General features: G+C 33.8%; 1 protein-coding gene across 1 annotated transcript; it reads right to left on the reverse strand.

Annotated features, from left to right (window-relative positions):
* Positions 1–6,693: 6,693 nt before the first annotated feature.
* Positions 6,694–13,256, reverse strand: LOC124641936. The gene is made up of 3 exons (XM_047180199.1): positions 13,079–13,256; positions 12,750–13,005; positions 6,694–7,355 (listed from the first exon to the last, which is right to left on the reverse strand). Exons 1-3 carry the CDS (start codon positions 13,226–13,228, stop codon positions 7,033–7,035), a joined length of 729 nt encoding a protein of 242 aa, XP_047036155.1. The 5' UTR covers positions 13,229–13,256; the 3' UTR covers positions 6,694–7,032.
* Between the last annotated feature and the right edge of the window lie 1,410 nt (positions 13,257–14,666).

The following is a 14,666-nucleotide window of genomic DNA, read 5'->3' on the forward strand; positions in this document are numbered from 1 at the left end:
TAAATTGACGATTTTGATTTGATTTGAATATTGCAACTTAAACTTATTGTTATTAAAATAAATAGCAGTACTAGGATATTAGGGTGCGTCCACATCTGGCGAATGCGCCGCGAATGCGCAGCACGCGAGCCGATCGCGAGCTGTCCGCGAGCTGCGCGCGTGCATTTTTGTTCGTGCGCCGCTTCTGCGCCGCCCGCGCGCAGCTCGCGCGCGACCTAAGCGCCGCACGCGAGCGGCGCGCGACGTCTGACATCTTCGATAGTACTGAGCCAATATACGGAACTGTAAGGGCGAGAACTGATTGCGCGCAGATCGCGCGCCGCTCGCGCGCCGCTCGCGCGCTCTATACGAGCCTTGCGTGAGTTGCGCTAAAGAGGCGCACCGAACTATTGCAGTGACTGCACGCGCGCAGCTCGCGGACAGCTCGCGATCGGCTCGCGTGCTGCGCATTCGCGGCGCATTCGCCAGATGTGGACGCACCCTAACAGCGACGTACAACACAATACTGCATAATATATTCAACATAACACCCTCAAAAGGAAACAATTGACAAACTATTCAATCACATTCAAATCGGAGAGAGTCTATTGTCCCAATCTACTGATACATTTCAAGTGACCACTCAAAATTGATCCTTATTCTGAGCGTGTTAACTTTCAAATTGATGTTAGGCTTTTAGTCAAAGGTTTTCTGTTATCTAGGTACTGTATTGGCTAGGACAAAGAATGACTTAATCACTTCTGTTCACATACTGAATGAGTAAAGGGAAATTTCTCCGGTGTTGTAGGTGACGTTAATGATGTATGAGCTTTTGTACGTTCTGGGTCCTGTTCCAGTGTACTTTGTAGTCCATCTGTATGTCTTTCTATGTATTTACTAGCTTGGTGAATGATTGTGGTGGTACTAGTATTAAATATTGCAGCTGTTTTCTTTGGTGGGATTATTTAGAAATATATTTTTCTTCTTTTTAACCTTGAAGTTAATTTCAACCAATGAACCAATTAGCTTGTATGAATTATATATGTTAAACGGAATTTGATTATTAGTACTCCTATAGTAGGTACATACTTTTGATTTATCAGATTCTGTCTCATCCTTAGGATTTATGTTTTTTCTTTACTTTTATCTCAGGCATATTAAAAATCTCCGACATTTCAACTGGTAGTTTCGTTCAACCGTGTCTCAAATGTCAAAGTCACGTTGTCTTGTATATAGAGAAAAAAAAACGAAAGTGTATCAAGTGCATGTCATTTTATGTTTGTTGGCCGTTGCTGGACATACTTTATCATCCATTGATGCGTTAGTAAGTGTTTTAATAGATGTTGACAGTACTAATGAAACAATGGTTCGGGTTATGTAGGCTGTTGTTTGCAATAGTTGTTAGTGTTACTGAGAGAAATGTATACCTACTATTTTATGATGACTAGACAGATTTTTGGCGTATAGTGAATTTTGAATGGGATAGGTTCGCTATAGTTTTAATTTTTTAGCTAATAGCTTAAAAAAAATATTCATTTTTTAAAATTCAAATATTCATATTTTGATTTGCTTTGACTGACTCCTTAACTGAATGTTCGCCTGTGTTTATATTTGTATTTTTATTACACCTTAATACATTATCTACAGTTTATGTCAAATGCTATGGATCATCATCATCATCACATTACTCTGCAACATCAACATTTGCTTTACAATTTTCTTTTCACTCAGGCACAGTTGCTGTGACGTTAAATATAGCTTCGTGGTCATGAACTTACTTTACTGTGTCTTGTGGAAACTGAAGTTGTGGCGTATAAAAAGAGTTAAGTTCTCCTATGTCTTCGCACGCATAGCTGTTGGGTTCTGTACCATTATGATTTTGAATATCATAGATTTTAGTAAAGATTAATATTTGATTAAATCTATGATATCCATCATACAAAAGATAGTTTGCTTGTAACTGAGGTATAGTGATTTAGCTAATACAAAAATGGGGACGAAAGAAAACGAATGCTTGCTTTATGCGTTACATTCAGAACTACCGAAAAATTACAAAGAATTTGTTTCAAAAGAAGACTTATACATTAAAAATATTATTTAAACACTTCAACATAGGTCTTATAATTATGATAGCAAATTCAAGACGATTAATGAAATGCTTTTTGTAACATATGGTGTCGAGGTGTCAAATGACAAGTTATATTATTCGACACCTTTAGTACCTACATGATAAAAGAGAAATGTGACCGCATCATTGATGCACGAAGTATTAGACTGGGGGTTTGCCAACCTTTTGCTAAAACTATCACAATATCAGGTAGGCCATTGACTATGTATGATGCGCCTAGCTAGCTAGCGTATAGGGTTTTAATTAACTTTGGTAGTAAAAGTGAATTATATTAATATGCAGCTGGGTATGGAATGTTATATTTTATGACTGTAAAACCACAGAATTTCACATTCACTAAGGCTAGGGAATAGTTCATAAGAGTTACCGCGACCCTGGTACATAAAGAGCTCCAGAAGGAAAATGGTGGGTTTTAGTCAGTAAGAGCCTGAAACTCTCTGACACTGCACCCACAGAGAGACAATTACTTAACTAATGATTTCAAATCTATCATACGGATCATACGGAACCCCAAAAAAGCAGTACATATATGTGAAAACCATGAATCTGCTAGACTAGTGTTTAGTTTCACACGTTATAAAAACATTTTCTCTTCAAGTTTTTATTGCTGCTGCCATTGTGTGATGATAAGCAGATATCTCGCTTCCGTATAACGGCGGACATTTAAATAATCATATTTTTTGTGACAATCCTTCCAAAATTTTGCTTTTACTTCCCCTATGTGGTCTATTTTCAAATTAAATATACTCTTCTATAGTGTGTTCTATTCGTTTGTAGCATGATAAGTATACATAAATGTAATATGGTTAAAAAATTATACGAATACTCTATGATGATATCTTTGTGTGTAGCTCGTAGAATAGGTCCAGAGTTCATTCCATGAATTCCTTTACAAAGAAGTTCCAAAGGCATCTATTATGCCATACAACAGTAACTGAGCTTTAAAATTCACACCGTCATCTACGCCATAAAAGGCTACACACTTGACCATACCGGAACTGACGTTATGCAAACTACCCACATCTGTTACCCAACTTCTACTTGACTAACTTCATCATTCATTCATAAAAAATATAGTCCAACCGTCTTAACTCCTTCATCGGCCCACGTGTTTAAAATCACGTTTTATTTCCCAAACTTTCTTTCTATATAATCAATAGTTGGATTTGCAATAAATAATGTTAGTGCGTAAGCGTGCTCACAGACTCCAAACTTTTAGTCGGCCGATAGTTTGCTTGGCCTCATAAGTCAGTATGAAGATGAATGGTAGTGTACGCACATTACAATGATCAGGTATTCATTCGGTATCAGATCGGCTGAAGACTTCGATTGGGATCAAAATTTTCATTTTTTACCATCGGGACGACTGTCGGCCGACTGTTTAGACTATAGTGTGTATTTTACACGAGTGACGCCGCGGGCGTTTCTAGTATCTATGTCGGATGTTCGGTAATTATGCTTTATAGGACCTGTTTGGGTGTGGAAGTAGTAAGACGCCTCAGCGTCTAGTGGGTATGGATTATGTAAAACTTTTACGATTATCGTTAAAATACGTAGGTACTTGCATTTGCAATTGATATGAATGATTGTAATTATCTTTAGTTTTAGTTAATTTAACGATGAATGTTATTGCAATTGGTAGAGGGACATGACAAAACTTTAAAAAAAGAAAACATGCTGCAAACCATGCATGAAAACTATGTCTCTAACTTTGGAGGCCATTTTTGTACCCTATATTAAAAGCTGTAGTCAAAGTCAAATAATTTTATTTCATTTAGGCTTTTACCAGCACTTAAAAACTAATGTGTTCAATTATAAAAGACAAACAGGTATAAAGAATCAAGACAAACCAAAAGAGACAAAACAAATGAAGATCGATAGAATCAGAACTTCAAACTTACGTAATTTAATTGTCATTCTCAAAATCGCCACAACGTCTACCATATCATGTAATTCCCTACAGATTCAAGTTAACCAAGTCACATCTACCACGTGCCTCCACTTTCTTTCCCCATTCGCATAAATTAAATCGAAACCCATGCTTATGTAAGAAAATTTACATTATTATGATGGTTGAGCAAAAGTGGCTTAATAGTGGCTTTTGATGGTGATTTTTTTTTTAATATTTTGGTCTTTTTGAAACCCTTTTTTAGTTCGGGAAGATATCTATACTGATTTATGACCACTTCCAATATTCTAAATATCTGTAGTATTTCTTACTACATATAAGATTTCACATTACTTGTATGGGCTAAAGTAGGAGTCGTGGTGGCCTAGTGGGTAAAGGACCAACCTCAAGTAGGGGTTCGATTCCAGGTCAGGCAAGCACCAATGCAACTTTTCTAAGTTTGTATGTGTATGTACTTTCTAAGTATATCTTAGACACCAATGATCACCTTAGACTGTGTTTCGGATGGCATTAAACATCCGTGGCAGTCGTACCGGGTAGTCAGAAGCCAGTAAGTCTGACACCAGTCTCTTGTAAACATATCTATAGATTGATAGAATATCGGTAAGGACCATTACATAGATTCACGTGTCTTCTACAGATTCATCCAGGACAGTTATTAGAAGTTATAAAACCTTATGTATTGTATGTAGCGTTAATTAATTTAGAAATTCATCCTATAGCTAATCGTTTAATTGTTTATGTAAGATCTTCTCACGCGATATATTATGTATTGTTTTGGGTTCATCTGTTCGCGTGTTTAGTTCATCAATGGATTTTGTTTTTGTGTAATTTGCTTGCTGTTGCTATGGAGATTTTAACTTTTACTTTTTTGATTATCGTTTTATTTTTATCTGATATATCTGCTTTGGTTTCTTAAATGCCTATGACAGTGGTATGCGTACTTATTGACTAGTTTTTATTTTATTATTTTAAAAGATCTTTATATTAAATGTTTGCCTTTAGAAAAATGTAACCTCATTTGCGAATACAATATGTGATAAAATTCAATGCTTTTGTAATTTAAAGATATCTATTTCCTTTTAAAAACCTGGAACCACAAAGTTAAGCCTGATATAAGTTATTTAGGTATATGCACTGAACAGGCATCGCAACAATTTCCAAGTGAACTGGTAATCCTAGATAAAAGATCATACGTCAACAAATAACAGCATAAAAACATTTGACGATGAACACAAATTAAATAACATCTTTGAAGTTAATAATAATGCCAAACACGTATCAAAAAATCTTCACCACCTACCAACGATTACACAACTAATAGAGAAAGTTTATTTATTAGATAATTTGTAACTGGCTATACATGAACACATAATTATACCTACACTTGTATTGTTTCAAAATACTCATGGTTAAAGTGACGATGATATTAATCATGTTGGTGATAGTGATAGCTTTATTGGAGATTTCCATAATAGGTATATAATAGAGACTGAAAGACGTAATGGATCTGATATCAAAATTGAATCTCTAGTCGCATGTAGAGATAGCTTATAGAAACCCACAGTTAGAAAATCTCCCATTGTTAGAGATACAGAGAGTCATATTACTGGTAAAATTGATACCATACTCAAAGAAATTGAAATTAATTTGAGTACAGATAGCAAGAAAGTGTTAGTTACTTGCTGTTTAATGGTCATTTCTCTTTCGTTTATTAGCGTTATAAGTGGTTATGATATAATCTAATGGGAAAGAGCGCAGGTTAATTCGAAGATTGCTGAGAGAAGATTTGTTAGGAATTATGCTTGTATTATGTTTAATATTGTGTTTTGTGTTAAGATTATCATCGTTATACTGTTATTTTGTTGTGATTTTCTTTAGTATTGTTCAATTTCTTCATTGTTGTTTACGATGGATTTCGGTTTGTTTATGTTGCAATTTACAGTAATTCAATGTTGTCTTCAGGTGGGACTTATAATATTAGGGAATAATCAACGTACTATAACAGTGGCTAAGTATTTATATTCAAATGAATTAATGATGAAGGATCCAACGTTGTTAGTTCAAATCTCTTAATTACTGATCAGATAGATCCAAATAGCTGGGTGTACCATGATATTGAGTTATTAACTTATTATTTTGATTGACTTATTAACGTTCAGCTTTTGGTAGATAATATCTACTAATAAGATAGGAAAGGATACATGTTAGGAAAATACAAGGACGCAAAAACATTTTCAGTTCTTTATTTGTACGAATCATTTGAGAAATAGAAAATATATTATTATATCATAATAAAAATATGTACCTATGAAGAATTAATGAATATAAGTATATATTTGTACTGACAAGGCGGCACAAAGTTATATGTAATGACAATAATTATATAGGAGATGATATAAAGCATAAAAGTAATTATGTCAAATATGGTAAACTCGATTATAGGTATGATAGATATATACATTTTGTACACACTATTATACTTATATATAGAAGATATTATGATGTGCAAGTGGATAATGGATAAATAAATATATAAATAAATGAGATAGTAATATGAATATAGATAATAGGCTCAGATAAATGTAGATAAATATAGTAAATAATATCACAAAATAAACTTAAATATACTTAATTAAATAAATAGTCAACAAATAATCTATACACAATTAAAATATAAGGACTTAGTAAGAAAGGACTAGATAATAAATCTAAGACAGTAAATAGAACAAAATAAAACATTTTGAAGTACAAAATACACAAATACGGATACCGTATAGGTTGTGAAAATTCTAATATAGTACAGCATAAAAGACCATACAAACTTAGAACAACATTTTATGGGAAAACAGTAACAAAACTCGCATCCAAAAAAATCCCTTACAAAGGGAAATTCGTCGTAGAATAATCAATAAATACGCCTTAAACTACAATAAATAAACTCAGTACATTCCATTTCACACTATGTTACAAAACGCAAAGGACTTAGAATTGCTCCTTGGGGAAGTGTAAAGACTTAATCAGTTTTAGCGTGAGCTGAGTATGCTAGATCCTGTCCATCATCGATGGATCTTCCCCAGCCATGTCCACTACTGGCGTAATGTTCCTCATGGTGTGGGTGGGCTACTACTTCATAGCTGGTCTCATGGTGTTTGCTTGCCAAAAGCTTTTTCAAGGCAATGATACCGGCGACCAAGAGTGAGATCTTGGCGAGGAGGACAGCCTTGGCAGCGGCGAAGGCGATGATGCCCAAGAACAGAGGAATGAGAGCGGTGATCTTCAACTTGGCGAGGGCGAGGAGGGGAAGGAGCTGCTTGATCTTCTTCTTCTTGCCACGGGCTGGAATTAAAAGTAAGAGTACATTAGTGATTGATGCCAAATACATGAACTGGGTCGGTTACATAAAGGTGTTCCAAGAAGCTTGTTGAAAATACTTAGTCGTATTGTGGTGTTAGCATTATTACTAGCAATCGAACTAGGGTCAAAACTACCAAACATAAAGACCGTAGAAAATTAAGATGCATAAAAATAGTCGTCTTCAAAAACTTGAAATTAAACAAACAACAGCTTTCACATTTGAACAAAATTACTGGCATCGTTTACAAGGTCCATTACCCACAAACTATGAGTACAAAGTTTGTAAACATTGGGTCGGATGGCCCACATGTTTTTTGATGGGTATTCAAGCTAATTCAAAATTTTCCACTATCTCTAATCTAATAATATCTCACAGAACATTTCAATTATGTGAAATTGTTTTTGTATCTATCTCTCCTAGTCCATCGTTCAAATTCAATTAATTATCCTAATTTATAGGTGTATTAGTCTTATTTTTATCAGTTCTAACGTCTAAATATTCTTGTATTAAATCTTTATCAATTTTCAATATCAACATATCAGTTTATTTAGTTACAATTTCAAGTTCAATAAGCTTGTTTACTAAAGCAGTTACACCGCACTCGCTGCGCTTGCGCACACAAGTGCAGCCTTGAACAGTGTCGCCATCTCTGACATTGACCGTAAACTAACAAGCCTTGAGCTTTCTTACAACTTCACCGTATGATGTGTTTCATTAGCTATTTATTGTTAGAATCTTTTTTATTAGTTTAACTGAAATGCTACTATTCAATTGTAAATGTAATGTTGATTTTATGTATTGTAATTATGATTTTTTATGTTCTGATAAATAATTTAGTTTCTCTTCTTTTTTATGAGCAGATAAATTATTGGTTTTACTATTTTGAATAAAGAGGACAAAAAAAATCAGGTTAGCAGTTACAAAATAAATAAATAACGCAAAATAAAGTAAAAAAGCAAACGGCAAACAAGGTAGTCTGATCAATATTTGAAATCAAAGATTTCTTTCCTCTAGAACTAAGACAACCTATTCCCTTTATACATATCATTCACTCCTAAAAGGCCGTCAAGTCAAGAAATAATGCCAATGACAAGTTAATAGATGGGCTTTTTAAAACAAGACAGGTACAAATGAACACGATCTTACTAAAACAAGTTTATGATTGACACAGTGACTTTGCCGGCCCATCGCTTACGGACACCCATGTAACCTACTTCCCTCAATCACTCATGTAGGGCTTTCAAGACTTTTTTATAATTATCCATGAGTGTTTCTGTATCTGATTAATTATCTCCATTTCGTCCATCAACTCAATTATCTCAATGAGGTATCGTTTTCACTTAATTTAGACTTCTCACTTTCCTTATCAAGAATTTACTTTGTCATAATTTATTTTAATCAGTTTGAAGATTTCAATATGATTTATAAAGATAAGTTTTTTTGATCGTGACTCGGCGTTTAGCAAAAATGATTATTGTAAATTCGATACACTTGGTTTTGCATCTATCACTATTGCATCTATGTATGAAAGTTTAGGTTAAATAACATTCAAAGATAGATTGAAAATAGCTTCATCATTGTTTGCTAAAACGCGTTAATATGTTCATGTTTATTTATTTCCTTTTACTTTTACGTCCTGTTGACCGATTTAAGTACAAAACGGACTGAGTGAAAAGGTGTGAGATCCTAAATGTGTTTTCCATGTTACACAAGTATCTATCGAAGTAATTCTCACTAGTAGTTCTGAAGTCAATATTGCTATGTCATTGTCACTCGATTTAGTTTCCAGTTTGAGTCTATCAATATCTTGAAATGAGGAAAGTGTGAAATCATGAAAACGTTCTTGTTATAATAAATGTAATTTATATGAGTTATACTTTCATTGGTGTATAGTTGATTAATAGTGTGTTGTGGTTGAGCAGCAGGATGAAATATTGCGTGTCGCAAGTTCGATTCTTATAAGCCTTAAATTGTGACTATTATTTGAGTAAGTGCAATGTTTGTTTTAAAATCAAGAGTTGTGGCGCGAAGGCTCGAATGCTTAGTAAGACAGTAAAGCTCTGCACAGAATCTATTTAGAAGATCTTAATGATAAAGCTTTAATTGCATACGACGTGCATGCTTTCGATGAACCACCATGTAGGCGTTATATGGTCATTTCCCGAGATATTGCAATTAAAAACACGAACCTGACTAATAATACCATATTAGTATCAATTGAAGTCGTAAAAACATATATCATAATATTGGAAAGGCAACTTTCTTCGGAGAAGAGCCAAAGAGTGCCAGTTACACGATTTCTCGATGACTCGTTAAACTGGTTTATAGACAGGACTTCGAGCCATTGCCGTAGAGGGAATGCGCCGCTTTCGAGTTTCTACATGTTGTTGACAAAAGGCCTTTTTTGTAGGGTGATGTTTTTGCTATAAGGAAGTAGCCTTGAATGATAATGGCCTGATTTCCTAATGTCTCCTCTTGTTGACTTCAACAAGGGTGAAAAAATTGATTCGGTAGTTGACACGTTGTTTGATATTTGATTTGGAGCGTGTGTTGTAAATATAGCTGATACCTACTCTTCTTGAATCCGGTCAAGACTATTTTATTTTTAAATAGAGGATGATAATCATGAAGTTAATTTTGATGACCGATTACAATCATTAAGAAAAGAGCATAAAAAATAATTACATCAAGTTGACGACCAAAAGAAAAAAAAAATCAAAACCAGAATACAACCGCAATGCTCCATAGGAAGATGTACAAGGTACTTAACACACCCGCTTCAAGTTTCATTCATGAGAATAAGTAGGGGCATTCATGTAACATCCGTGAAGGCCAAGACTTTCCTATCTTTATAGACTTATAATGTTATAGAGGGGACTGGATGAATAGATAGAGAAATTTTACATTAAGCTTTTGTGCTTGACAATTTTCAAGTCATAGATTGTAGTGATAGAGATGAAGTGACTGTGAAAATGGTTGTAGAAGTTGAAAGCTAGGCTTCAAAAGCTTAAAAAAACTTAAAAGAGTATATTAGGTTATTTTGATAAGAAGTCAACAGAGTAGGTAATGTAAGCTAAGATGAAGATAGAAGAAGATATGCTAACAATCCGTGAAATAATTCAGCAAATCCTCATATGAAGCTATAAACAAGGTCGTTAGGGATAATATCTGTGCAATTCAAGCAGCCTTACAGTTTTAATGATATCTAGTTAAACTAATCGCACATGCTTGCAAAATAATCATCAATTTTCACAAATCACTATCAGGAAGTAGTATGGCTCTAATGTTACTCTACTTAACTTATCAGGAATCACAATCGGAACTACCGCACGTAAGTGGAGCATCTTTCCATACCGTTTCACAGTTAGCTATGAATTTACGTATAAATGAGGAAATAGCAATATTGCATGTTTATAATTAAATAGATTTATTCATGCGTACAATACAAAGCATGAAATTTTACATCGGTAACTAATGGGCCGGCTAGGCTTTCTATTTATATCAATAACTTAGATTAACTGAATGGTCTACAAAATTTAACTGTTAACATGCATGTGGTTAGGGTTGTTGCATCATTGTTACGTCTGAAATCATTTAGTTTGTCTGAGTATTGTGTGAATCTGAACCGTGAAGTCTGAGCACTATGATTACTACAGTTGTTTTTTTACGATTTGTCTTTTCATTAATTTTAAGCCAGAGAGCATTTTGCAGCTTTTGCTCTTAAAGTGCAAAATTACTTTATTTGATACTAATAAGATAGCAATATTTCAAATCTGAATAAGACATTTATGAATGTTTTTTTTTATTTGATTTAAAAATATCATTTTTGATTAACATATTTTTAGAAGAAACTCTTTTACTCCTTTAGATGATGATGATGAATTGTCTTCTACATGATAAGTGACTATATCAATCGTAAATAAACACCTATTTTTCAAATTATTTATTTATGTGTTCTTTGTGACAACCCTGATACCTGTTGGTACCACCTTGCATTTGTAATATGTAACGGTACAGTCGAGCTATAACTTGAACTGGTATTAAGTACAGTCGCCTTCATTTTATTTACACACTTTATATTCATGGGAATTTAAACATTACTTGAAACTTTCCAATATAATGTCACAGCAGGTTAGAAATACTAGAATTTTATGACCAATATGGTAAAGTGATACTTGTCTTTATTTATTTAATTTGATTGTGGAAATTATTGAAGGATCTGATATTGATTTAATTGAATGAAATTCTACTCAAAAGTATGCAGGAAATGATATAAAGAGAAAAGATCGGAAGTAGACCTATGAATTTAATAAATATGATGTAATCTGAGAGCAAACTCAAATACCTATTGATTTTTTTCAGTCATATTCAGTAAATTCTATTAAATTGCTTGAAATTAGAAAAGACCATGCTGCGACGAATATAAAATAAGACTAACTCTCAAGAATACATATAAGTGATTTTAAAACAAATGTTTAAGAGGCAACAAATGCTAAAAGACTCAAAGCCAACACTGCTTAACTATCGAGTAAAATTAGTAATGCTGATAATAAACTAACAATACGTAATTACTTAGGAAATGATATTCAGGCTTGGCGGTTCATAAAAGGCTTAGATTGACTGTTTTTAATTATTTTTTTAGAAGATATAGAAACGCGAGAAACACACGACGAATGTCTTATTAAAATTGACCCAGATTGTCGCCATAGGAATTTATAATATGACAAATATGTAATTTCTCTCTGAGAATTCAAATTGGTCATCGATATCCTTTATTATAATATTTCTAGATTTGTTGAATAATTCAATATTGAAATTGAAAAAGTAAAATCGAAATTAAATAATTAAGAAGTAAAATAAAACGGTGAAATTCAAAGACAAAACGTGACTAAGAGAAGCACAGACAATTGTTTTGCTCTATTTAATCATTATAAAAACCACAAATTGTTAGTACTTTAGTCTCGGATCGATGAGTCACTTCATCTCAATTTCTTTTATTTCCATCCTGTTTCATAACATTAGTTTTTATTTCCGTATGTTTGATCTTCGCAAGTTCACGGACTTAGAAAACGAAAGCTATACCATAACTCGTTTAAGTTATATCATTTTTGATTAGCATAAGTTTTATAACATTTAATTTGCATTCGATTTAGATTTGATTTACAAACACTCACCTAGTTCTATTTGATTTATGCCTCTTTTGTTGTGAGCAATTAGTTACGTTAGCTGTGTTGGTTTAAATGAATCATCGTAATTGTTTCGTTCATTCAAATCGTGTTTATCTAACATCTAACGTGTAATTAAGTTTACGCATACAATTTTATACGTGCATTTAGTTTCATTTTACAAGCTTAGAAAATGATTTAGATTCTTACCTTCCTCGAGGGACCTCTTCATACCCTCAACAGTCGATGAGGGCAGTTTGAACTGGATCACATGGTTTTCCAAGAAATCGGCAGCTGAATCCACCAGCCTGGACTCAATCTGGGCTTCTCTTGCTTTAGGCTCTTCGGACAATGGCTCCAAGGCCCTGGCAGACCGAGGGGAACCATTGCTAAGTATCGCCACTCCATCAGCAAGGTCCAACTCCCGCGCGGAGTTTACAGCCTCCACATATTTCAACGTCTTCTCCTGCAACCAAAAGATAACAACTTAGTAACACGTCACTTAAATCACTCCACGTTAATCACTTCACTGTTCCCACCTTTATACACAAAGAAGTATCTCCATCAACGCATTCTTTGACAACTCCTAATATTGACCCGAATACTCCGATTTCGTTGGGCTCCTTGTCGAGCGCAGGCATGGCCCGCGCCGCCGCGAAAATAACTAGGACTGCGATGTATCGTATCATGGCTGCGAATCAAACTACCCCTACAGAAAGCTTGGCACTAAGTGTAGCGTTGTTGTATATGACGGCCTGTTTTAAGCATCTCACCCCACTACTCGGCGGTCAAGAAAAGTGAACTCAATGTCGGTCGATTAAACTGGTACCTACGAAATTATTTTGTTGTAACTACGGACAGTTTTCGGGGAACGCACGTGGTTTTTTGTTGTAGTGTGGGTGTGGTTACCGATCATGGTGACAGTTGATCAGTTTCGTGTTTCTTATGGGGGATTCGTGGTTTTGATACTTATGTGATGCGAAAATGTTTAAAATTGACAGAAATTCCAGGTATTTTTTTTTTGGATGGTGTAATAATTTAATTGATTGTTTGTACTAAATTCGTCCTACTATGATATCATCTTAGTTTTTTTGGGAAAACAAAGCCAGTATTTGTGTCGAGATTGTATCGTTCATTCTTTCACTTCTGTGTGATCCCTAATTGGCTTGTTGTTTGTGATCAACAGGTATGTTATTTTGGCCACTTTCATTACAACTAATAACAGTGATTTCTTTATAAAAAGTAAGATTGCTTAAAATGGATTTAGTGTAAAAATGAAACCGTTAATTTGTGTTTTTACTTTACTCATTTATATTCATTGAATGCTGAATTGAATTAAATGTCGTTATCAGAAGTTGATTTTGTGTTATTTCCTTTACTTTTAAGCTTTTGACACTCTTTTCTTTCACTTGGTCATGTACCATAGTTATTATTTTTCCTATTTCATTACCGCCTACTAATGTAAATATACATAACTTACTATTTTCATCACTAATGGAGAATAGTACTCCTTTCTCACGTTTCCCATAGTCGTAACCTATATTTTCTTTCTCATCAGTTATCATAGTATCTACAACAAATTACATGTTGTTATTAAGACGAAGAATGGGTGGCAACCTAAAAACTTTTTCTTCACACAAAATGTTGAAACAATGAACAGTTGGTGATAACTTTAAGTGATTACTTACTTTCCTTTTTTATAATATTGTCGCCGAGTCTCAATGAGCTCTTTATTTTGACAAACTATCGAAAATATTAAGCTATGTAATGGGTGAGAAGCTGAAGATGTTTTGAAATACCTATCATTTTTGTAAGCTGCAGTTTTGGTATAAAAAGGTGATATATTTTTCATTAATGTTCATTTGTTTTCTTTTTACTTCTGCAAGTGACTGGATCTCTCTTAGCTATTTAAATAATAACAATTTACGTGAATCGATTAAAATCAGATGGCAATAGAATATTTTGTCTTTCAAGTTAAAAGTACATCCAAATGTAGAGCCTAGAGTTAGATAAAAAAACAGATATGATATAACTCAAACGTCTTAGTTTAAATAAGTTGTAGAAGTTACTACTTTCTATGATCTACCATAAAACATGCCTATGAAAATAATGTTCCCATTGTTGTGA

The sequence above is a fragment of the Helicoverpa zea genome, chromosome 23, assembly GCF_022581195.2.
Source record: "Helicoverpa zea isolate HzStark_Cry1AcR chromosome 23, ilHelZeax1.1, whole genome shotgun sequence".
Classification (NCBI taxonomy): domain Eukaryota; kingdom Metazoa; phylum Arthropoda; class Insecta; order Lepidoptera; family Noctuidae; genus Helicoverpa; species Helicoverpa zea.